Source organism: Podarcis gaigeae (assembly GCF_964106915.1).
Source record: "Podarcis gaigeae genome assembly, chromosome: 14".
Classification (NCBI taxonomy): Eukaryota; Metazoa; Chordata; class Lepidosauria; order Squamata; family Lacertidae; genus Podarcis; species Podarcis gaigeae.
In genome coordinates this window covers 32,049,763-32,075,606 of record NC_139690.1, presented here as the reverse complement: position 1 = coordinate 32,075,606, position 25,844 = coordinate 32,049,763, and the positions used below count along the sequence as shown (strand labels likewise).

The 25,844-nt window shown below is 43.2% G+C and overlaps 2 protein-coding genes and 1 long non-coding RNA gene across 3 annotated transcripts in view; 2 read left to right on the top strand and 1 right to left on the bottom strand.

The window, feature by feature from the left end:
- The window catches only part of HAPSTR1 (HUWE1 associated protein modifying stress responses), a 25,294-nt gene extending 8,947 nt beyond the window's left edge, over positions 1 to 16,347 (top strand). Inside the window, exons 3-4 of the mRNA XM_083711020.1 lie at positions 2,732 to 3,007; positions 12,174 to 16,347. Coding sequence (XP_083567146.1) covers positions 2,732 to 3,007; positions 12,174 to 12,418 — 521 coding nt within the window. The 3' untranslated portion in view covers positions 12,419 to 16,347. The remainder of the gene's footprint in view (positions 1 to 2,731; positions 3,008 to 12,173) is intronic.
- Positions 12,911 to 18,802, bottom strand: LOC310831033. The gene is made up of 2 exons (XR_014557734.1): positions 18,721 to 18,802; positions 12,911 to 17,821 (listed from the first exon to the last, which is right to left on the bottom strand). It is a non-coding gene; the product is annotated as an uncharacterized lncRNA (long non-coding RNA).
- Positions 18,766 to 25,844, top strand: part of TEKT4 (tektin 4) — a 17,828-nt gene continuing 10,749 nt past the window's right edge. The window contains exons 1-2 of the mRNA XM_083710959.1: positions 18,766 to 19,335; positions 21,987 to 24,740. Of these exons, the coding sequence (XP_083567085.1) occupies positions 24,207 to 24,740 (534 nt within the window). The 5' untranslated portion in view covers positions 18,766 to 19,335; positions 21,987 to 24,206. The remainder of the gene's footprint in view (positions 19,336 to 21,986; positions 24,741 to 25,844) is intronic.

Here is a 25,844-nt window from a genome sequence, read left to right as displayed (position 1 = left end):
TATTTTGGCTGTCATCTGTCTGTTACTGACCCCTGGCAGCTTTAGTTGACCCAGAGAGGAGGAAGTGACTCAGGGCTCTCTTGACTGAGTTCATTTGCTTTAAACATCTACTTCCCCTAAGCATCAAGGTGTCCAACAATAAAAGTGATACTGTATATGAAATACAATAAACACAATTCTTTAAAAGCTGTGTTGGTTGCAGGAGGGTAGGGATTACTGTAATTTATTGTAGTTCCTGTAAATTATTCCTGGTGCTTGTAGCCATCACTTAACACCAAACTACCACTGGCCATGAGCAAATGCTACAGCCATGGAGCACCTCCTGCAGTGGTTAACAGCAATAAATCAGCAGTAAACAGTTACTTCAAGGCATTTTGTAACTCTACCAAAGGGTTCTTAATGAGACTTCATAGAAGAAACTGAAAGGCATAATATTCTCCTAATACAAATGCTTTCGGGTTGTGGAGTTTTTTCTTCCTAGTAGTCATAGTTCTGCATTATAAGTTGCTGGGTCAGCAGCAGAATGACTGTAGTTCAATTCTGAACCCCATGCGAACAGCCACTCATCTTGATAACCTATTGATATGATATCAGTTGTGGATATCCTTAATAGTGGGCTCTGGCTGACTTGTGAATGAATTTGGAAATGCAATTGCCATATAGTGTGAAAATCGAATAGTTGTTCTAGAGCATTTTCATAGGTGTAGATCCCCCCCCCCAACATCTAGCAGTGAAAAGGGGTTTGGTACAGTATGCTAAATGGCTTAAATTGTCTTGTTAAGAATGGATACTCATCCAGTAATAGAATGGGTGGAGTTGTGTGAAGCACAATGGTTAAGTGAAGCAAGCCTCTTGCATATGCCAAAAGTTCTGATATTATTTCAGAATTCATCATATATAGTTTTCTCTTGAATTGGAAGAATGGAACAATTTTTAAATTGAGTTTTAAGGCATGCGTGCAGTTTCAAACTGCCAGAGTAGTTTTCATACAACTTATGGCTGTTCTCATTTCTGGCTTTACTCAGATTGCAGGGCTAGGGTTAGGCATTCTCCTGGGAATAAATGGATATTCTACACTGTTTGCAGCTCAAGGGCTGGGTCACATTGTTGTGCATGGTTACTCAACACCTGATGGTCTCACTGCTGAATATGCAAACTGACTTGGTTGAAAAACATTCTGTTTGAGCTGAACTGATAGGAGAATGATCTAGCGTGTCTTGATCATACATGTAGGCCACTGTTGGGTGCTGTTTTCATCAAATGTGAAAGCATGAATGTGTAAACTGTAGTCTGTTGCCTGTTGCCGGTTGCAAGAGCTAGAATGATCTACCATGGATACCATTTGGCTTGGGTTGAGACAGTTGGAATCAGCTGCTGTATTCCATGTGTTGGCTAGGCAAGTCTTATGATTTCCTGTTTGTTCATGTTTGTAAAATGAGCAGTTCAGTTTGCAGTGCTTGAGGAGTATTTCTGTATAAATGATTTCTCCTCAAAAATTTCATGCCACTTTGAAATTTGAAATAGCTTGTTCTAGGTAGCGTGCATGAATAGTTTGCCAGATGTGATGTTGGTAACCCTTTTGGAGGATTAATAAAGTTGTAATTGACTCCTAAACTTATTCCTAATGCTTCTGTCTGATGTCAAGAGTCTGTTTACCTTGGGATATTACAGAACTCCTGGGGTAAAATTACATGTGTGCTCAAAAATGCTCAATTCAAATCTTCCCCTTGAGTTAATGAGCATTGACACTATCTGTAGGTTACACTTTTCTGTGTTAAATATTACTGTGCTCAGCCTCCCAATTTGAACGAGCACCACTATGCATCAGGGTTCACATGGAGCCCTCGTAAGAGTGTGCCACTGTTTTTACACATTGCATGCCTCTTAGCAGCACAAGACAATGCTCTTGAATGTGTGGCAAGAACTTTAGTCAGTGTTGCCCCCAAAAAGATTTTGTCAGCTTAAAATATTCAAATAATACTTTGCTACAATCATTACTATACAGTTACTAGGTATGTGGTTTATGTGCTTAACCTTTTAAGCCAAACTTTGCCATAAGTTTGGGACTCATGAAAGCTGTTCTTCAAAACATCTGGAGGGCATCAGGTTGGCAAAAGATTTTTTTTAATTAGACAGAAATTTAATAGGATTAAATCACATTTTAATCCCATTGGAGTGAGACAACGAGGAGATGGATACAGGAAACAGACCAATCTTTCTAACTATGATCATAATCGTGAAATAAATGCTTCCCGTTTCGCCTTTATTTTTATTATCTCCTCACCCTGGGACACAAAACATTCTCAGAGAGCAAAGCCAGGACATCTGGCAGCTTGTTTTGTATGCTCCTTTTCTTTAACTTCTATGCTTCTTTTGACTGAACTTGCATTGCTTCTTCTCCCCTCACCCCCCTGCAAGTTCAGCAAACCAGAGCGGTTTTTGCCTTCATGCTGCATCCAGCAAAGCACAACATTTAAAAGGACACCTGTATGTTTAGAGAAACTTCACACATTAAAAAGATGTTTTAAAACAAAAACCAGTTTCAAATGTGTGCAACTCCATGGGAAGTGGTGGAGGGAAGCAAAGAAACATTTAGTGCTACATTTCACAGGTTGCACAAAGAGGCTCAAAAGTGTTTTAAGTGAGTCACATGAAGTCAATATTTGACTCCAGAAGCAGATTTTAACTGTGTATCTAATGCACCTCCTAAAATTCTTGTCTCTTTTTCCAGAAAGCGTGGATGCCCATCAGCGGAGTTTCGATGTAGGAATCCATATTGGCTATCAGCGTCGTAACAAGGATGTGTTGGCTTGGGTTAAAAAGCGCAGAAGAACTATTCGCAGAGAAGACTTAATCAGCTTCCTGTGTGGGAAAGCGCCTCCTCCACGAAACTCTAGAGCTCCCCCAAGACTAACTGTAGTATCCCCTAACCGAGCTACTTCGACAGAAACTAGCTCCTCTGTGGAGACGGACTTGCAGCCCTTCCGAGAAGCCATAGCTCTCCATGGTAATGGTTCTGGCTTTTTCAATGCTTTTCATAGGAATGGGTGTTCAAAGCTCACGCCTCTACACTCTTTTAACTTCTTTAATGACCGTGAGGTGTTACTGCAGCTAACATCAAGAGTAAAGGCACAGTTGGACTGGCTCTCAGTAGCTTGACACCTCATTTGCATTTTCTGCAGTTGCATCTAGCTGTAGAGTAATTTGTTGTTTCTTGCCCTGGAAACTGCTTAGTGCACTTTCTAGTGAATATTCCATGTTGGTATCAAAGGGTTGTATAGCTCTGAATCACTGTTCCTTAACTCTGCAAGCTCCAAACACACTAAAAAACCACTTGTTTGTTATGAACATAGTTGAGCAGGGCTTAAGAAACATATGTTGGGAAAAAGAAGAAACCTTTCTTCATTTCCCTCTTCTAGCAGAGGGAAAAGGGGGCACTTCAAAAATGTTAAGTTTTGGAGTTTAATTGATTATTTTTATTTAACAAAATGGATATGCTGCTTGATGATAGAAAACTGCTAAGCGGTTTTTTGTTTGTCCATGGGACAGCCTTGCTCCTGTGGCTCTTTAAGCCATGCTTTCAGCCATTTTGTCTTCCCAGGGACTTGAGCAAGAATCATAAAGTCTAAGGTGCAATTTAGGTGAAAGTAGTTCCAGCTTTGTAGACTTTTCACTTGGGTACACTGGCTGACACCTTCTTGTAAATCATGAGATGAGGCTTGCATCCATGCTCTCTATTTGTTAATGTGATGCATGATTGTTTTTGGCTAAGTGTACATGAATTTGGAATCTGTAGCTGGCCAGCAGTCAAATGAATGTGTACTTATTACTTTGAAAGCTTTCTTGCGGCATGGAGGAATTTAAAACATTACTAGCTTGTTTGGACACCTTCATCCTTGCAAGAAAAGAACATGCTTCCTGCTGAAATGCTATTCTCTACTTGTTTCACAGTGCTAAACTTACCACTTGAGTGCATGCCTATGAAAAGATCCCAGTGGTGCAGACATGCTCAAATTGAAGTGCAGGCTGATGCAACTGAAATAGAAAACCATTCGAAGTCACCTGCATGTATGGGGGAGGAGGCTTGATTTAGAATGATTGCAAGCTCTCTTATAAATTACTACTGATGACTCAGTTTCGAGAAGATGGAAGACGCCAGGGTTGTAAGCTTTCAGAGGTGTGGGTATTTCAATAATGGATGTTTGAAGAACAAGTTGACCTGATCTTCCAGAATAGTTTATTTGAGTTCCCATCCTGTCACTGATCAGACCCACACTTGCTTAACTTCACATACTATAGAGGTGACATTTAACTTGCATTGCTTTGAGGGAAAGAAACACATTTTAATGTTTGATTTTTTTATTTTTAGAGGCATAAGCTATGATGCCCTTCTAAAAGTTGCCTAGATTTGGATAAACACAGCAAGGCAAGATTTTTTTTACAAAAAGTTTTGGTGCAACGCATAACCAGGAATGGAAATTTCAGGCTCTAGTGCTGAATGCTGCCCTCCAGCCCCCTCTTTCCCTTGCTCAGGCAACACCCCTCCCTGGACCTGCTTCACTTGTTGCCTGGCTTGCTAAAATTCTTGAAATATGTCCTTGAACTCTAATAATGACTTGCTTGCCTGGGTTGAAAATGGAGGGGTGTGTGTGTTCATGTGTGTGTATGTAGAAACCGTACAAAGGTAAAATTGTTGTCTCTTGCGTCACTCTCCAATCTCAATCCCAATAGGTTGACCGGAAGGGAATGTGGCCTTCAGCCTGAGAAAAGACTTTGAGAATCCCAGTGTTAATAGAGTACTGCGTATTTTTAAGGGAAACATTCAGTAGTGTGCCTTGGGAGACTTGTGGGTTGCGTTGTTTGGATCACTGATAGCATTTCCCACAGGTCCCACTAATCATCCTATAGTAGTAAGAGAGCTGAAGTGCATGCTTGTTTAGTGGTGACTAAATACCATGCATTAGTGGTTTGGGTTGTAATTGTGCAGGTGTTCTTGGCTTCAAGTCCTCATTTGGTAAGCTAATATAAATAGTGAGTTGTTGAGATAATAGCATGGATTGTAGTTGGGTTACTATTTTATCTTCAAATTATGCAAACCACTGGCCTAGACTGGAATTAGAGACAGGTGTATCTTGGCAGAGCCTTTTGTTGAAACCCCCCCTCCCATAAACACACTGGTCTTCCAGTGTTTTCAAAGCAAGATGGAAATGGGAAGTACTTCTGTTACTAGGTTGCAAACTGATGCCTAGCCTTTGTGGCTGTAATTGCAAGCTTTCTCTTCCTTCTGGATGAATACCAAATATAGTTGTAGTTGCAAGAAATGCCTGCTAACTATAAAATGAATATTTGCCTCTTTACTAACATGGCCAACATGGCTGAGGAATATGTTCTACCTTCTCAGGCTTTCTGTTACGTACGTATTTGTGCATCTATTTGGCTGTGTCTGGGATTGAGAATAATGACTTACATCTTAGCACAAGGTTCAGTTCCCCACATCTCCAATTAAATGATCCCTGAAACAGGGTTCAAGATACTGAAGAGCTACTGTCAGTCAGAGAGCACAATGCAGCGCTAGGTAGGCATAGCTGTGCTATGACTTGGAACAAGGTAGAGCTGTTTTGGCTTCTTGTTTTTCGTGTTTGCCTTGCTGCTTAGTAATGTCATGGGGTTTTGTGCTTGGGAATAAGACTTCAGAAACAACCTGAAGTTCCAGTATTGAATTGAAAGCTACCATTGACCAGGATTAGGACATGTTTCTGCATTGGTGGAGGTGCTAATTGGCTATATGCTGGGTCTGGAAGATAGAACTGAGGAAATCTCTGTCCTTTTTTGGTCGCTTTAGAATAGAAACTCTTTCAGGTTGTGGTAAGTTATTGCAGTTTGGAATGCTTCTGTTTAGGGTGCCGTCCATGCCACCCCTCCCCCGGTAGGATACTCCATTCCATTATTCCTTCCCTGGCTTTCCATTTTTATCCCTACAGTCTTATTCTTACATTTAGATCAGATCTTTTCCCAAGGAGCTCAGTGGTTCCCCCACTCCCCATTTTATCCTCACAACAATTTGGTGAAGTAGGTTAGACTGAGAAATAACTGTCCCAAGCTTACCCAGTGAAGCAGAATGGCTTACGGGTTTTTGAATGCTGTCCCCACAAGTCCTAGGTTGGTACTCATAACTGCTGTGCTACATTGCCTTGCGTAGCATTTCCTGCCATGTAGCATGTTTAGTCCACAAGGGGTTGCTGTGGGTTTTTCCTTCCTTGAGGTCTTTCACTCTGGTTATTTCCAGCTTGTGCACACAGTGGAGGTCCCCACAGTCATCTGAAATTACACTACTTAGGTGACAAACACGGTTAAGTGTATAGTCTAAACCCTCAGGTTGTTTTGTTTTATTTGGCAAGATGATCTAAACCTTTTCCTAACAAGAATCTTCAGGACATGTTTGTCTGAATCTCAACCAGGGTCATTGGGGTCAGCAAGCACCAGGCCAGTCATGGCAACATATTGTCAGTTGTGCTTCTGAACTTGGGTCAAAAAAACCTAGATAGAAAAGCTTAGTGTTACTGAGCCCCTTTTCTCGGGTTTCCTACTCTCATTGACTTTAGCAACTTCAGTTCTAAAGTTCTGCCCTGAACATGGAGGATTTCATCTCTGCCTTGCCTCTTTTGACAGCTGTTGCCTAGAAAAGCTGTGCTTTCTGCGAACCACTCCATCAGCAGATTGGGCCCTGTTCAGGCATTGTGCTTGAATGGGGATTCGGAAAACAAATAGTGGGTGTGCACACTGGCCTCTCCACATGCCCTCACTGATCTTTCTTCATTGAGTAGGGAGGTCTGAAAGGGGCTTCTAAGCAAATTCAGTTGATCCAGAATTGGGATCTCCAGTTGCCCAAACACACTTAGAAGGCCCCTTCAGGCTTTCCCATTCAATGCAGGAAAGTTCAGAGAGGAGCATGGCATGCATGTTCTTGTGCCCATACCTCACATTCACATTCCAGATTCAGGTATAATGCAGCCAAACAAGCATTATTGGAGTTCAAGAACACATTTAACTCCAAGGAGGGTGCAAAGCAGGACTGTTGAAGACTGGTAGGGAGAAGGGATGTTTCTTGACAGGGTGTGTAACCTATGGAGAGGCCTGTAGGGCCAATGGCACCTGCATCTGATGTTTCTCTGGTGCACTGTTGACACACTGGCTGCAGCAGGAGAAGCTACTTTGGGTCATATCCCAGATGGGCTTGATGTGCCCTGTTCCCTATTTGTATTCCTCTCTGAACAATGGGGCTTTCCTGCCATCTTGCAAACAGCTTTCAAAAGTCTTTTCCCTGTCAAAGTGGCTTGCTACTTGGCAGGATAAGGGCTTGCAGCTACTGGTGTGGCTACCTGCTCAGACACAGAGAACTGGTTATGCAGTTTAGGCCCTGGCTTTTGTCTCCCATATTGTTGTGAGCAACTTTGAGTGGCCTGGAGTCTGTCTATTCTCCAGTGACATTCTGGCAGCTGGGAGAGATCAAGAGTAGGGTTAATTTGAATACTAATTCATTTCCCCATACTCATATCCTGCCCTTCCCGATGGAAGCACAGAGTGGCTAACGATAACACTATTGTACACACGTCACAGCAACAAAAATGTTAACATCATAACAGAGTGTGCAGAAGAGCAATGGCAGCAGAAGGGTCAATTACATACCAAAGGCCTGAGTAAATAAAAGTTTTTGCCTTGCGCCTCAATGAGGCCAGCATGAGGGACAATCAAATATCATTTGGGAAGGAATTCTGTAATTTTAGGGGGAGTGGGGCCATTTCATCTCCTGCCCAACAGAAGTTGAAGTCAGATTAACAAGTAGAACAGATATTAATAGATGGGCAGAGCAGTACTAGAGAAGATACTTTTTTCAGGTACTTGAGCCTCAGTCTTCCATTCTGTTAACTGTTTTGTTAAGCGATTTCTATACTGAACAGTATTTATTTCGGTCAGAATGTAGCAGCAGACTATCTTTAGACTTGTCCACAATTTTCTGGCTTGGCTTTGTTGCCAGTCATTATTAGTGATACCTTCTCCCCCTCCTCTCCCAGGTGTCTTCCATGTGTACAGAATATGGTGGTAGGATGGGGACTTTGTCTCACTTTGCATTGGATGTTGGAATAAGTAGAAATTACTTCTTAAAAGCCCAGTGTCACGTCTCTCTCAGCAACTCACTGGATTGGTTGGATGGCTTTTCTGGATAGGTCTGGGAGAGACTTCTGCCAAACATTGGAAAGATGGTGCCAGTCAATGTAGATGTTCCAGAGCTAGATGAACCAATAATCTTGACTCTCTGTAAGACAGCCTCCTATAAGGGAACAGAGGGACACTGGTTGAGAGTTGCTGCTTAGGGGAGAGAAGTGATGGCCATCAGTGAATGAATTTGTCGACTTCTCTAAGAAGTTCTTTGTTCTCAAGTTCAGATTGCTGCGTAGGTTACATGGAATTAAGCCTGGAGCAAGTCTAAAATCTTAATATTCAGATACTGTTGTTGGATAATAATTCTCCAGCTGAAATGGCCACTGGTTGGGAAGATGGGAGTGATGTCTAGAGGGCACCACATGGCCTCCCAATTGAGTTGGTAGATTTGCCCAATTTAGTGTGTAAATTCATGAAACTCAAAGGTATATACAGTGGTGCCTCGCAAGACGAAATTAATCCGTTCCGTGAGGCTCTTCGTATAGCAAGCCCATTTACAGCTTAGCGGATTAGCGCTACAGCTGTTAAGCGGCTTATCAGCAGAACAGCTGATAAGCGGCTTAGCGGCTTAAGAAAAGGGCGAAAAAAGCGGAAAAACCCTGCAGGGGGGATGCAAGATTTTTTTCGTCTTGCGAAGCAACCCCATAGGGGAATTCGTTTTGCGAAGCGCCTCCAAAACGGAAAACCCTTTCGTCTAGCGGGTTTTTCGTCTTGCGAGGCGTTCGTCTTGCAGGGCACCACTGTATGTTTGCTAGTCTTCTGAATGTGTGACTTGGTCAGATAATCTTTCCTCCTTCCTCTGGGAATCTTCTGTAGCAGAATGTTGGATTTGGAGGTGTCCCTTTGTTTTTTTAAGAAAAGTTTATTTGGGACTGGTTGAGGTTTAGGAATTAAATTGACGGAGCTGGTGCTCATTGGAAATAAGCCAGCCCCACCTCTGAGGCTTCCTGCAGGGAAGGACACTTGCTCATGTGACACTATCTGGAAATATTTCCGAGACTGGAGGTTAGGCAAAAGGTGTTTTTCTCATGTGACTGATTCTTTGGTGACTGGTAAGGACAACTGTTTTTTGTCAGATCTGAAAGCAGGGAGATGCAAACGTAAGAACCCTGGTGCACATTACTAAACAATGTGTTCGTTAACAAAGGCTTCTTCAGGCAATTCCCTATGTCAGATGCATCTGCTACATTCTGTTAAAAGTGCCACAAGTTTTTGTTGTTGCTGTTGCAGAAGGCTGATGCTACTCTTCTGGATTCTGATCCAGTATCGTTCAGGGGCCTGTCAGTATGTTTTTTGACTGCTGGTTTGCAAGGGCCTGCCTTTGGAAACTACATACTGTCGGTGCACATTCAGTTTTATTGTGCAGCATTTGGCCATAACAATTTGACTGTTCAATGAAACAAGTATTTCAGAGGTGTATAGTGGGTATCAACATGGATGTGATTTGAACCTTGTGCTCTTGAATCAGGGAGCACTGTTGAATTTTGTAAATCATTGCCGTCAAATCTGTGCTCTTCAGGAATAAATTCTGTGAATTTTAGAACTTTAGAAAGCGGCCCAGACTGGCTGGGACAATCCTGTCAGAGGGGCAGGGTATTACCACCACCACCTTTTAAGGTTTTGGTAGCACCTATATTAAGGGTCTTGAAATATGCAACTTTAAACCTAATTGATCACTCGCCTTGTGGTAACTGATCAACCAGATTCTTGACTAGAGCTATGTGCCAGTGTAGGTTAACAGCCTGGCCCTAAAAATTGTTCCACTGACTGCTACAAGGCATAAATCTGCATGTTACCTCCTTACAACCTTGTCTGTCTGTGTGTATGGTTATAAGGCTGATGGGGCTTGGGTGGGCCACAGACTATTTGGAGAACTCCAGACCATATCTATAAAGCCTGTGCTAGAAATACCTGTTTAGCATGACATTGTTAATACTATAAACATGTGAAACCTTATCTGCCAAGGTGAATTGAAACTTAGCACCAACTAAAACATTTTACTTCAAATGTGCCGTTGTACTACTTCAATATGCCTCTGAATGCATGCACCATTGAGCAACAGCACAAGAGGACAGGATATGTTAGGCTAGATGGGCCTTTGGCCTGAACCAGCAGGCTTCTAGGTTCTTAGGTAGAAGCTGTGACTGGACAACAAGCCCAGTAGCTAGTTAAATGCATGCTGTTCCAGCAGGCTGCTTCTAAGTTCCTTAAAAGGGGCATCTCATTCTGTCATGTACTTGCTTGGGAATAGTGCTTTAGGCTCCCTTCTGCTGTCAGACAATGGAATTTTGAAATTCTTTCCCCTTGTAGTCTTGACGTGCTTCTTGGAGATATACAGATAAAATGATATTCTCCTAGAACAGCCCTCCCTCCCCAAACTATGTATCTTTCAGTATAGTTGGTAACTATATTTCCCCAGAAGTTTGTATGGCCTGATGAGGATGTTGCAGCATTAATACCTAGCAAGCATAACCATGGTTTAGACCAGGCATGGCCAAACCTGGCCCTCCAGCTGTTTTGGGACTACAGTTCCCATCACCCCTGACCACTGGTCCTGTTAGACTGGTCCTGTTAGCTAGGGGTGATGAGAGTTGTAGTCCCAAAACAGCTGGAGGGCCAAGTTTGGCCATGCCTGGCTTAGATGTTAGGTAGACAAGCTGTGGCTTTTGCAATGACTGACTTTGGTGTTACCCAAGTTTAATGTGACTATCTCATAAACCTACCCAGATCACCATAAACCTACCCAGATCACCCTTGTTGAACCTACCACTAACTCTGACAAGTAACAAAAGTACCACAGAAAGACAACAAGCAGCTGCCCCCAATTCAGAAATTCTTGTACTGTGGCTTAAGCAAGTGACCAGAACGCAGAGTTGGAAAAATGTTTTGAATTCCCAACCCCTTGTATAACATTGTGGGTTACCAAGGCAACCAAGAACCTGGCCGCCTTCCCAGTCTTGCCTGAATTGGCGCTCTACATGGGAAGGGAAAAGGGGGCCAGGAAATGGTACCTTCCATTAGATGCTGGTTGAAGCAGAACACATCTGTGCAAGCCTCAAGAGGGCTAGGGTGGCCTTCTCTAATATTGAGTCCTCAGGTGGCTGATGGGAGTTGTAGTCCAACAATATCTGGGGGCGCAAGGCTGGACTAGGACATTGGTTGTGATCAGTGTTGTGGGGCAGAAAATCCCCATTTCCCAAAATTACATTACTTTTTTATGTGTGAAGAAGGTTTTCTGCTTGATACATTCATTAATAACAATGAATGGCCATTGTAAGTACAATATTTGGCAGGCTCTGCAGTTTTGGTCTTTGATAAATGCAAGTAGACTTGGGCCCTGTTTTCAGGCTTCTCAGAGGCATATCTGGTTGACTACTGTGAGAACTGGGTGTTGAGCCTAGATGGACTTTGTCCTGATCCAACAGGTCTGTTGTTATGTCAACATACTAAATTAGGGCACAAGAGAATTTTCCAGTGTAAGTTACCCTAATCTGCATAAGAGAAATTTCAAGGGGGGAAAAATTCCAATTCAATCTTTGACCTTGATCTTGTGGCCACAGGAAGTACTTTACATAAACTTGTCCCAACTTGTTCTGAACTTCTTGCATGTGGAAAGTATGTGGACTCTTCTAATGTTCCTAACTGATTTGATTATGCCCACTGGGCTGCTCTTTGGAGATCCTCAAAAGTCATAAAGCACCTGAAGATCCCTAGGCCTCAGTTAATAAATTGAAATACACTACATTGCTCTGTGTGACTTGTGGTTTCTGATTCTGCCAGTCATGTTGCAGGCTGTTTTGCAGGAGGAGACTTCCTATTTTGAGCTGATCTTTAGGTCATGAGGGTTGAGAACGGTCCTTAAGACAAATGCTGTCTAACTTTGGAGTTGGGCTGATGGGACTTTTTTTGGATGCTGACTCTTCTAATTTCTGCTTTCTCCTTCCTTCCTTCAGGTCTTAGTGGTGCAATGGCTAGCATAAGTGTTCGTTCGAGTACCCCGGGCTCACCCACTCATGTGAGCAGCGGCTCCAACAGTAGTCGAAGGAGAAATGGACTCCATGACGTTGACTTGAACACTTTCATATCCGAAGAAATGGCACTCCACTTGGACAATGGTGGAACTAGAAAGCGTACCTCAGCCCAGTGTGGTGATGGCATTACGGACTCCCCAACCCATAAACGCAATCGTATGATCTAAATGGCAAAACCTTTTGACCCCCCACCTCTCCCTCTTCCTCATTTCCCCCTCCCCATGCTGCTTTAAAGGCACTCGATCCACAGCGTACCTACTGCTGGGGAAACAAACCTGAGGCGCTCTCCTCCCAAGTCACACAGATTCAATAATTGCCATAAAGGAAAGCTTACGTACTGACAGTAGATTCTTCTCTCGTAACTACAGCTTTCTTCAAATTTAGATTTCTTTAGCAGAGGACTTCCAATGTTGTGTAGTAGCTAGCAAGCTCATCACAGGCAGAACATGCATCCGTTCCAAGGCTAAAAAGTGACCTTACTTGTACTCTTAAAGGGAAAAAGGAAATATCAGACATTTATTTGGTTATAGAAATGCTTTTCTGTCCTTTTTTTTCTTGCTGTGTTTAAATACTTGCTTCAACAGTACTGCCATTTTGACAACAATGTCAAAAACATGACTTGGCATGTAAGACCTGCAGGCTTCTTTTTTTGAATATATATATATATATATATATAAATATTTTCTTCTTAAAAGTTCTACTGGGCGCATTAATTTCTATATAGTTAAGTGTGCAAATTTATAATTAAGTATTGGCCTGTACCCTTTTTTAAGTTCCCAAAGCAGTTGATGGTGGCCGTGTGGTAATGTAAAGAGGTTCTACGATGGTTCTGCAATGGAAACTAAATCAGTGCTAAAAAGGATCTTCATTGGATTTGCTTTGTGTGTGTGAGAACTCTGACATTGCTGCACCAGTCTCACCTCCCACACCCTCCTGGCCCAAGAACTTTTAATTGGAAGTCTTTCAGCTGATTGCCCATTATTACTTGAGTATTCCCTTGTAAGCAATCAGCATAATTCTTCATTAATTGCCACAGAGGAACATGTTCTGTCACTGGCGAACAGGTGGCTTGGGTACTACATGACTTGTATTGTGTGCTTCCTGTGAAGAAATTATCATTGTGGAATGATGAGGAAATGGATGAATGGGACTAGTTTTTGTTTCTGTTTTTTTAAAGGATATTGGATGTTTTCCCACTATGTTGTGTTTGACTTCCAAGCTGCTTAAGGAGACATGACTTAAATCACCAAAGTCAGCCAGTGCAGGTCTTCCGACAGGGGCAAGATGTGACTGTTTTCAAAGTCCCATGAAATAAATTTCTCTAGGAAATAATCCTGAAATGTTTCCAGTGGCTTCAGTGCAATATGCAGCAGATGCAAACTGAAAGAAAAGTCTTGGGTTTAAGCTGACCTGGCCTTGAATGTGAGCTAATAGCCAAGTTCTAGCCACCCTGTGGCATCCTATGTGAAGCAGGTTTCTGGCTGTACCATGTTTTCTCAATGTCAGTCATGTGGTGTGTTTAATCAGCTAAGTGAACCTTGGAGAATGTTGAAGGGAGGCTTAGAAGAGGACCAGCATGTAAGGGCTATTCTCCTCTGCCTGTGTGGGAAAGAAACAGGTGACAGTGACCCAGTTTGCATGTAACGGTAAGTCAAAACAGTGGCTTAGCACAACTGAGGAAGTGGGCTGGTTGGTTCCTGTGCCCAAGATTGCAGCTGTTACTCTCTTTGCCCAATGAAGTTAGACATGGTTGGTTTAGTGGTGCACCCGAACCTGGGCTTGCAGTGGGCAGACAAGCCATGAACTGTAGCCATGGTTGGTTCTTGGTTTCTCATTTTGGGAGAGACAAAACCACAGGCCTGATTTGGATGCAATGCTAAGCCAAGCTATGGCTTAACTCTGGCTAGCGGGGCACCTTGGGCAGGGGGCTGTGGCTGCTGTTTTCAGTCCAGGGACCCTTGCACCACTTGTTCAAACTATTCACACTTAAGCCATAGTTTAGCTACTGTTATGTGTGAACTGAGGCAGTTGTTGCAGAAGGCCCCACCCATGCCTAGTTCCTGAGATCTTCCCAGTCTTAATCAAGTGGTGAGTGGAATGATGTCTTGCCTACTTTCTGCTTCCATAACTGGGGGCTTTTTTAAGCAGCCTAGCCTGCAAGTAATTCAATTTAAACTTCTTGGCCTGACCAGCTAGGCGGCATCAGGACCCTCTCTACACTGTATAATGCATATGCAAACCCAGGTCTCCACCCCCATGGTCACTTCCGCATTTCACTTAACAGGATGGAGAGCTCAAAATGCATGTGGATCTTCCTGGCTGTAAGCACCCTGCAAATGGCAGGGGAGGGGGAATCTGTTTATGCTTCGAATCCCTACAGGGAACTCTGTTGGATCATGGGATGCAACAGCATGACTAGTTGGCTGGTACTGAGTCACAAGTAGCTCTTGAATTTTTCTGCCTTTTCAGCCTTGAGGTGTCCTGGCACAGGTGCCCTTTTGTCACCATTTAGAAGAAGTCTGCTTTGAACCACAGGGTACTTGTATAACTTCCTGAGGCCAGGAACCTGCATTGCAAGAAGCATGTTGCTTTTTTGCTTTTGTAGAGCTTTTAAGTATTGCTAAAATACAAACAGCTTGGGGGAGTTGCTAAACAAATATTTTTTTTTAAAGTTACGTGGTGTTTGTGGCTACAGGTTTGTAGTTCATGATACTATGCGTGAATTTTAAAACAAACCCAGAGACGACACTTTCTAAAGGTTGCCAATGTATGTACAGCTAGTTCACTATTGTTGACCTAAAAAAAGTGCACCACGGCTTCTGTGTGACATTTGTAATTTGCATGTGGTCTAGAACTAGCTTCCATCGTGAGAATTCACACTGGTATGTGCCGTAGTGGCTTAAGACCACAGTGCAAAAAACCTGACTACCCACCAGCTTTTTCTGCCAAAAAAAGTGAAACATAGGAGGATACTGTTTAATTGAGAAGCCCAGAACACTGGGCAGTGTCTTGTATTTTTGGTAGCAGTCAGCCTGGAATGGACAAACGTCGCATAATAACGTCTGCCACTGCTATGCTCCCCAACCCCCTCACTCCTAAATTGATTTAGTTCATAGGTGTACAGAACTAGTAGAGGAAGGTTTTTCTAGGGCTTCACTAAACACTGGGTTTTTCTGATCAGTGGTATGTTTTCTCCAAAGTAGTTAAGTGAGGGCCAGCCCATAATGCTAGTTGGAGCAGGATACGATACGTTTATTTTATCGCTTAATGAGTTTGAAAAGATTGAAATGTGGATCTTGATGTGTGGAGTTCTTCTTCCCTCAACCCCTATCAGATAGAATATAATAATTCCTCTGTTCACTAATGCTTTGAAGCTTTGCTATCAGTCTAGCTCCTCTGAACAAAATTTGTCAAGCGTTTTTTTTTTTTTTTTACATTTCTGGTGCCATTTTTTTCCTTTTTGGTAAAAGAAAAGCTGGCTTTGATAATCTAGCTGCACTAATAGTGTGTGTGCTTGTAAGTCTTTCGACAAACTTTATTTTTACTACTTTTTGAAACCCTTGTATTTACTGTTGAAATATTCAGCCTCCTGCCAAAACAAACAAAAAAGCTAGACTGCATGATGGCCTCATCTGGGAAATGGGTGTGTAACGAATTAACTTAAATATCCAGTGTGGATTATTTCCATTGGTTGTGACTTCTGGAAGAATAAGACTATTGTAAAACAGACATGTTTAGCGCTTTGGGATGTGGTGGGAAATTAGTCGATTGCAGTTCCGCATTTTTACCTGGTTCAATTTGAATGCCTTCCAGTGACGTTTGTCTCATCTCTTTCCCCATGTAAACCAAACTTAACATGAATGTGGGGCAGATTTTACATAATAGTGTATCCTGCATTGAAGCTGAGCTTGGCTTGCATATTACTAAAAGTTCAATTTAAATATTAAAACACATGAGCTATAATGAAGTAATGCAAAGCTGATTTTTTTCTTCTTCCTTTGTCTGAAACTGAACTCCTGCAATCCTCAAATGTGACTTACCCTGCTGGAGAAATAGATACCTTTTTAAAACCCTAATAAAATTCAAAATAAACCAACCTAGCTCGTTTGGTTTTTTAATACTTCTCTTCACTTTCTCTAGGCATCCAGAAAAGAGGGTGGGAAGTATCTCCAAACTCAAACGAGGTCAAACATAGCCTGTTTAAAATCTCACATTTATGGAGGACTAATCCTGCTTGTAAGAAGAAGAAAATGATTACCGGTAGTTCAGTTTTCTCAGTGTCCTGGAGACTTCTGAGTGTGTTTAGCTGTGCTGTGACTGAATGTAAAGCTCTAATTTGTATTGTTTTGGATGTAGAACATGAGAATGTTTATATAGTTCTTCACATACATTGGGAGAACAGCCATAACTCTGTAGTAGAGCATATGCTTTGCATGCAGAAGGTCCCCAGTTCAAGCCCTTCAGGTAAGGCTAACAAAGATTCTTGCCCAAAATGCTGGAGAGTTGCTGCCATCAGATCAATGGGCCCCAGGGACCAAATGTGGTCCTCTCCATCTTGGTCTTGATGTAAGATCAGGCCACAATCTCCACTGGCATTATTTAGTACCCGTGTGCTTACCTGACTGGAATCTGTCCTTGGATTCTGATAATGATCTTTGCTTGGCTGGATGGAAGAGAAAAAGAAAGGTAGGTATGTCTGTAGAAACTAGCTTATTGTACAAAGGTAAAAGTTTGGCCTCTGGCCCACCCACCACTGGCCTGTGGCTCCTGGAAGACAGCCCATAAGGAAAGTGGTCCCAGGGCTGGATTAACTAACTTTACCCATGTTAGTTATTACCGTAATGCTAACGTGGATAATGTTCTCCACCCGCCCCACACTAGATGGACCAAATGATCCAACTTTATATTACATTTTTATTAACATTATTGCCACCATTGTTTTAACATACTGTGTGTATGTTATGCAGGACAGTTACTGCCTGTTTTCAGACGTGTGTTTGTGCGCTGAGGCTGTGAATATAATAGCAGCAGTCCTGAAGCTGCCTGCCCAGAGGCTGGGATTGAATTGCTTTGTAACGGTGCATCCTTTCCCTGCTTGGTAGAAGTAGCAGAAGTTTCATGGAATGAGAAGAAAGTGAGCTATAAAGGGCTGAGCAAAAACACTGCTTCCCAGAAGCAGTGGGTTCACAGACCATGAGCCACCCGCTGCTGGTCCACAGTGACTCCACCACAACGCAGTTGGGTGGGACACTTCAAGGACAAAATCTGGCACATTGATTGGTGGGGAGTGCCACTGCCACATCAGATAGTTGGAGATGCACAGGTGTAAAAGTCCCTGGAGAAGGAAGCCTTTCAGGCCCAGACTGCCAGATCTGTGTTCTCACCCTACAGGTCAACTTTTACCAGTGTGCAGAGCTACCCACCTGTCAGTAATATGGCATAATGATGATAGGCGAGTGCGATGGTTAGTCCCACCCACTGTGAGGGGAGGGAACTGCTTCACTTAGTGATGGCTGATTGACAGGTGGTTGTAGTTTGGGGGGGAAACGGGCTTGTGGGCCAACATTCGCCTGCAGAGTGCGGACTGGAGATTCTCCATCCCTGATAGAGAGTTCATCTCACTTGTAGGATGCACAAACAGGTCAACTTAGGTAACAGTACAGGCAGTGCCATTGGCCCAAGCCATAAAATAGGCAGAATGGAGGGGAAACAGAGTCCCTGTCAACTCTGATCCAGTGTGTGTGTGGGGAGGGGATTCCTTCTAAAATGGGTAACCTTTTGTTCTTGATAATTGATTGTGACAGTTCTCACACTTGGTTATAGACTTCTCTGATCAAGTTGTAAACTTCTCTCTCAGCCCAGGCCTGTGTATGTGGTGGCTTTTTCCTCGAAGCTACCCTTTGAGGTTTGGAGCAAGAGCTGACATGCCCATGGCCTCTGGGTGAATTTGAGGACTAGGAATTTGAACCCAGGTTTTGCTAGGCCACGTGTGGCATTATAGTACATGGGTGTGGAATTCAGAATCGCTCTTGACACAGTTGCACACGGACCTCCATTTCCTTCCACCAAATTACAGCAAGGTCATCAGCACTAGGTAGCCTCTATGCTGAAGATATTTCTGCACCAAGAAAAGGTATTTCTGCACTAAGAATACATGTTGTGCTCTAGTCCTGACCCCATGCTCCTACCAGACTTACTTGGACGGCCACTTCTCTGGTTACCAAGACCTGCTGCCATTGGTTGCATGATTTTAAGAATGCCTTCGCAAGGGAATTTTTTTTTAAAAAAACTTTTTATTAAAGATTAAGCCCAGCTGCTGGGGGTCCTGTGTTCATGCCGAGTAAACATATTCTCTGTTTCTGGGCAAGTATTACATATCACTAGCCTTGTATTTGGCCGAAGTGTGGATTATGTCCTAAAGTAATATTTCTGGGTCAGCAACTGCTTCTAATCTTAATCACTCATTCACTGGTTCAATGCAAATGTATGCAAGAGAAAATCCATGAATCACCTGCACTTTACCCTTAAGATCCCAGGGTGGGTTACATTTACAATACAACCTTAAAACATCTTTAAAAATTGGCAATTACAAAACATGCAGTCACATAAAGGTAGGCTTACATCTTGGGTGGCAAAGGCCAAGGTAAAGAGACTTGCTGTCAGCATTGGCTGAAAGCTGTCGTGATGTTGCTAGATGCATCTATGTAGGGAGGGAGTTGCACAATTTAGGGGCTGCCACAGAGAAGGCACTCTGGAGGTGGTGAAACTAGCCTCCCACCCTGATGATCTTAACACCTGTAGTAGTCCGTTGGGAAGGAGGTAGTCTTTCAGGTAGTTGAGGCCTAAGACTTTTACGGCTTTAAACACTAACCTGAGCACCTTGAATTTGACCCGGAAATGAACTGGCAAGCAATGCAGCTGTTTTAAATGGGTTATATTTGTGGTAGCTGTCTTTTGAACCACTTGGAAGTTTTCACATCTTTTGCAAGGCCAGCTCCACCGAGAGCACATTGTAATAATCCATTCCAATCCTCCCAGTTGCCACCAGCTATTGTGCCAGTAGAGTTGTAGAACTCAAAAAGCTGTAGGGGGATTCAGCCATTAATGGAGGTCTGCAATGAAATTATGGAGGGGAAAAGAGCGCCAGAGTCGTGGAAAGATGCTTATATCACGCTTATACCGAAAAATGAGTCAGAAAAGACACAACTTAAGAACTACCGCCCCATATCCCTACTTAATGTGGATTATAAAATTTTTGCTGACATTTTAGCTAAAAGATTAAAAAAAGTCCTAGCAGGAATCATACATAAAGACCAAGCAGGCTTTCTCCCAGGCAGACATATGAAAAACAACACAAGGAACTTAATTGACATCTTGGAAAAATTACAAGTTGATATTAACACAAAAGCAGTATTGATATTCATCGACGCAGAGAAAGCCTTTGACAATATTTCTTGGAGTTTTATGAAGAAAAACCTGCAAGGGATGGGGGTGGGAGAAAGGTTTGGAAACGGTATAGGGGCGATTTATTCAGAACAAAAGGCAAAATTGATAGTGAATAACGCAGTTACAGAAGAATTTAAGATAGAGAAAGGGACACGACAAGGCTGCCCAATTTCCCCTCTGCTTTTTATTTCAGTCCTGGAGGTCTTGCTGAACATGATTAGAAGGGACCAACAGATTCAAGGTATACAGGTCGGAGCCAAACATTACAAATTGAAAGCCTATGCAGATGACCTAGTTTTGACACTACAGGAGCCAATCCCTAGTACTAGAAGAGCTTTGGAAATAATACAAGAATTTGGTCAGGTGGCAGGGTTTAAACTTAAAAAATTAAAAACTACGGTTCTGGAAAAAAACTTGACACCAATAGAGAAGGAAAGGTTTCAGGGAGAAACAGGTCTAATAGTAACGAAAAAAGTAAAATACCTAGCGGTGAACATGACTTCGACGAATGCTAACTTATTTAAAGACAATTATGAAAAGTGTTGGTCTGAAGTGAAAAAAGATCTTGAAATTTGGACAAACCTAAAGCTTTCCTTACTGGGTAGAATTGCAGTTATTAAAATGAAGTATTGCCAAAATTGTTGTTTTTGTTTCAAACCTTACAAATAATTGACAAGATGGACTGTTTCAAGAAGTGGCAAAAAGAAATTTCTAGATTTGTCTGGCAGGGCAAAAAGCCCAGAATTAAATATAAAATTCTTACTGATGCAAAGGATAGAGGGGGGTTTGCCCTGCCGGACTTTAAACTATACTACGAGGCGGCAGCCTTTTGCTGGTTAAAGGAATGGCTACTTCTTGAGAATACAGACATTCTTGATTTGGAAGGACATGATAACGTTTTTGGATGGCATGCATACTTGTGGTACGGTAAGGACAAAGCACATAAGGCATTTAAAAACCATATTGTCAGGAAAGCATTGTTCAATATCTGGGTCAGATATAAAGATATTTTGGAGAATAAAACCCCAAGGTGGCTTTCACCAATGGAGGCTAAGGCCTTGAAAAAACTTAACATGAGATCGAATTGGCCAAAATATTGGGAAATTTTGGAACAGGATGGTGACAAATTGAAATTGCAGAGCTATGAGAAACTTAAAGATAAGGTGCAGGATTGGTTACACTATTTTCAAGTAAGAGAGGCCTATAACTCGGACAGGAAAATTGGCTTCCAGGTGGAAAAATCAAAGTTGGAAACAGAATTGTTAGAACCCAGTACTAAGATATTGTCGAGAATGTATAACCTGCTGTTGAAATGGAATACTGAGGATGAAATGGTTAAATCTGCTATGATAAAATGGGCACAAGATATTGGTCATAACATTATGTTTGCTGACTGGGAACGGTTATGGACCACCGGTATGAAATTTACAGCATGTAATGCTTTAAGAGAAAATATTCTGAAAATGATTTACAGGTGGTACATGACCCCAGTCAAGCTAGCAAAAATTTACCACTTGCACGATAATAAATGTTGGAAATGTAAAGAAACAGAAGGAACATTCTTTCACCTTTGGTGGGCCTGCCCAAGGATTAAGGCTTTCTGGGAAATGATTTATAATGAACTGAAAAAAGTATTTAGGTATACTTTCCTGAAGAAACCAGAGGCCTTTCTCCTGGGCATGGTTGGCCAATTGGTGCCAAAGAAGGATAGAACTTTTTTTATGTATGCCACAGCAGCAGCAAGAATACTCATCGCAAAGCACTGGAAGACACAAGATTTACCCACTCTGGAAGAATGGCAGATGCAAGTTATAGACTATATGGAACTGGCAGAAATGACCGGCAGAATCCGAGATCAAGGAGAAGAGCAGGTGGAAGAGGACTGGAAGAAGTTTAAAGTTTATCTACAAAAACATTGTAAAATCTATGAATGTTAAGGGCATTGTAAATGAAATGAAGGGGTTCCAGTGATTAAGATAAATAAGAGTATAAAGGTAAAGATAAAAAATGAATTTGAATAATATGATAATTGCTGAACTAATTTTAAATTGGAATACATGAAAGGAAAGCGGGTGGAAGCAAGGAAAATAAGATCTGGAAGGTTATTAATTCGAAACAGAGTTTGTTTTTAATCTTGAATTTTCTTTGTTATGTTTTTTTATTGTCGCTTTTTTGTCTTTTGTTGGTATTTTTTGTTGTATGTGTTTGTTGGTTTTTTGTGATTTGGGTTGTTTTTACTGTTGTTAATTTTTGTGAAATTTAATAAAATATCATTTAAAAAACAAAAAGCTGTAGGGGGTGTTAAAGAGTTGTCAGCTAAGCTGACATGAGTAATCCTTGACAGGCATCTCCAAGTAGGGGTGGAAATAACTATCTTCACCCCTATTTAGAAATCCCAAACTAGCCTGCAAATTCTCACCGATTGGCTAGACAACTGTGTTTACCTGCAGACTGTCCAAAAAAGGGACTTGTATTCTCCAAGATGGTTTACTACAACTCCCATCAGCCGGAGGAATATGCTGCTGTGCATACTGGGACTGATGGGAGCAAAAAGTCCAAAAAGCAGCCATTTATGTTGATAGAATTTGTACTTCAAGCACCACCTTGTGGGCAGCTGTCATAATACATTAACTAGGGCTCTTCTGATACTATTTATCCTACAAATGTTAGCTGGAAGTACTTGGTATGGTGCAACAAGTTGTTTCATTTGCTGCTTGAAATGGAAGTTGTGACTAAACAAAACCCTTTGCATTAAAACAAAAATACCAAACTTGTTCCCTGGAGAAGAGCCTTATCTTGGTAGCGTCCCTACTTTGCAAGCAGAAGGTCCCTGGTTTAACCCATGGCATCTCCAGAGAGGGCTGTGAAGGACCTCCGCTGGAAATCCTGGAGAACAACTCACACTAGATAGCACTGAGTTTGGACCAGTGCTCTGACTGCAATGGTCTCATCAATCAGTGGTAGAGCCACCTGCACTGCAGGCAGGTCTCCTGTCCAGTCCCTTGCATTTCCAGCTAAATGCTGGTCTAAAACAAAGAAGACCTGTTCCCTGGAAAGCTGGTCTGATATAGACCAGCAAGTCTCCATTTTTAAACTTTCCTTGGACTGCTTGAAGATTGCTGTGCCTCCAGCAGATCCCTGAACAAACTATTTTGCTTTGCACAGGAAAGCACTTAATATATTTCAATAACTACCAGTAAGTTTCCAATTTAATGGATGTGTCTGTTTTTGAAAGTTGTGCAATATTGGATTTAGTGACATTTGATGCTTAGGTTGTTCTCCCTTGATGAATTTTCTGTTTCAAGTGTCCTCCCCCCCCCAACCCATAAATCCAATTTTGAGGGTTGACTAGGATCCTGTACAGATAATTGGTACACGTTTTGTAAATTCATGTGCTTTTCAAGTGACAGCAGTGGAAACGAACAGAGGTGCCTCCATCAGTTATACTACAATAGAGATGGGGGACCGTTTCCAGCCCCAAATCAACATTCCCTTGTGGTGGGAGCCACATGGCAGTGGAGGTGGTGGCTGGAGCTAAAAGTGGGGGCAACTCTTATCCTTTGTGTGTGGCATGTTACATCCCCATCTCCCGCAAATGCATCATTCGATGCATGCAAGCAAGGGTTTCCTTACATTTCAGTGGCATAGTGCAGCCAGGCAAAGCCATGAGGGGTGTGGCCTATACCTTCCAGGAGACAGATAAAGGGGCCTGGAGGAACACATCTGACCCTGGGCTTGATGTTTCTAGGCCCTGAGATAGCTGTAAACTATGACAGCTTTGTTTTCCCCACCTCAGTTTCATCATGAGCTACAGCTGCTGCTCACTTGATGTCCAGCTCTGATTCTATGAGTTGATGCTTCACCTTTTTTTTGCCATGGACACGTGGCCCTCAGAAGGGTCTAGGTTGAGAAAGTTCCCCCACTGCTTGCCTAAGATCTCCTGTGAGTTCAGAACCTTGAGACAAGATCTATTTTTTAAAATACTGCCCTTAGATTAAAATTAATTCCAGGGGGAGGGTTTTGTAAAATGAAATTAAGCAAGAACAAAAAATTGACTAAAACAATTGCAAAGCAATTGAGGACAACAGTGGGAAGCCCCATTGTAATTGCAGCACAAGGATAAACAAAGCTGAAATAATTATGATGCTGCTATATTTTTGATTTTACTAACAGGGCAATTTGTAGCCACATTGATTAGTGCACTGGGGGCTCAGCTCCAGAATCCTTCCTTTTGCAAATGATATTCCCAGCCCTGTCGCCCCATTGGCTCGCTGCAGTCTCCCTAGGCGACAAGAGGCCGTGTCAGGCTTAATGGAACATTCCCCACATGGCTCATTGGCTCCAGGCGTCACCAGGGGCAACAGGACAACACGGAGCCTCAGCAAGGCTTTGCAGTTTTCTCGTAGTAGGTGAGCATCCCCAGTGAGCCTGGGGACTTTCCTGGCTGGGGGGAATCCTCTTTGTGGAGTTCTCTTGGACCCGTGGTTGGCCTGAAGAGTTACTGGCACCATGTCTCACCCTGGTATCCTCCTGACCAAGGAGCCAGCTCCTCAGACCATCCCCGTTTGCGAACTGCCCATGAAGGTCTACGAGCCGGCGCTGAACACCGGCCCCGATTCCTCCAGTGGTTTGGCCACCGCTGGCTTCCGCACGGCCAAGTACCTGCCAGAGGAATGGCACCAGCACAACTACACCCGGTACCATGAAGCCTTTGCTGACCGCGACCACTCGGAGCGAGTCCGCCTCGAGTCCCAGAATGTGGCTGCCTTCACGGCGGAGCTGGCCCAGCGCACCCAGGAGGACTCCACCGTTAAGGTAGGCGAACGCCTCCAGGACATCCACTTCTGGAAGTCAGAGCTCCAGAGGGAGATTGAGGACCTCACGGAGGAGACGAACCTGCTGGCAGCCCAGAAGCTGCGCTTGGAGAGGGCCCTCGACGCTACTGAGATTCCGTACAGCATCGCCACAGACAACCTGCAGTGCCGTGAGCGCCGGCAGCCTCCCGATCTGGTGAGGGACCAGGTGGAGGTGGAGTTGCTCAAGGTAGGACATTTCCTTATTCATTCTTGGCTCAGGACCGCTTCCCCCCGATCTGGCCCGTGTGATCACTCACTACACCACACTGGCTCTCAAGGGGCAGTGCTGTTGTGGCCTCATTTCTTTTGGGGAAGCATCACAGCTCAGTTGAAGAGCACCTGCTTTGCATCTTCAAGAAGGTAGGCTTCCTGTCTGAACCCCTGGAGAACTGCTACCGGTCAGTGGAAACAACACTAAGCTAGATGGACTGATGGTCTGACTCCATGGAAGGTTATATATCCCATGTCCCTAACAGGAAGCAGCCAAAGCTTTAAAAAGTCCCAGGTTCAGTCCTTGGCATCTCTAGGTGAGGCTGGGAGAGGATTCTCTGCCTGAAACCCTAGAGAGATGCTGCCAGTCAAATAGAAACCAGTGTATATATTTGCATGCATTTAAAACCTGCCCATGGGAAGCCCTGTGTCTGGAAGAGAAGTGACCCCCCCCCCATTCCCAGATCCGCATGTTATCTGGCCCACTGCCAGGTTGGTCCATGGCTTGGGGGGGGGCATGTCACAAGGGTTGTGGTTTAGGGCAGGCCCTGTTGCCACTCCTGAAGTGCTTTTGTCCTCTGGGGGGGGGGCGGGGAGAGATGGAGGCATGTGCAGAAAAGGTGGGGCAATCTCGCCAATGACATTTATTGTTGTGCCACACCACGCCCACTGGTGTGAATGAAAATTGGTGCAAAATGCTGGCATATTGGTCAAAAAGCCACAGTTCCACCACACAGCAGTCACTGCAGTGTGGAAGGAACATTAGGAAATGGGACAGAAGCGCTAGCGTTATACAGTGGTACCTCAGGTTACATATGCTTCAGGTTACATACGCTTCAGGTTACAGACTCCGCTAACCCAGAAATAGTGCTTCAGGTTAAGAACTTTGCTTCAGGATGAGAACAGAAATCGTGTTCCAGCGGCGCGGCGGCAGCAGGAGGCCCCATTAGCTAAAGTGGTGCTTCAGGTTAAGAACAGTTTCAGGTTAAGTACGGACCCCCGGAACGAATTAAATACTTAACCTGAGGTACCACTGTAATCAGGAAAACTAATGCAATTATTTCCTGTGGCTGAATGCACC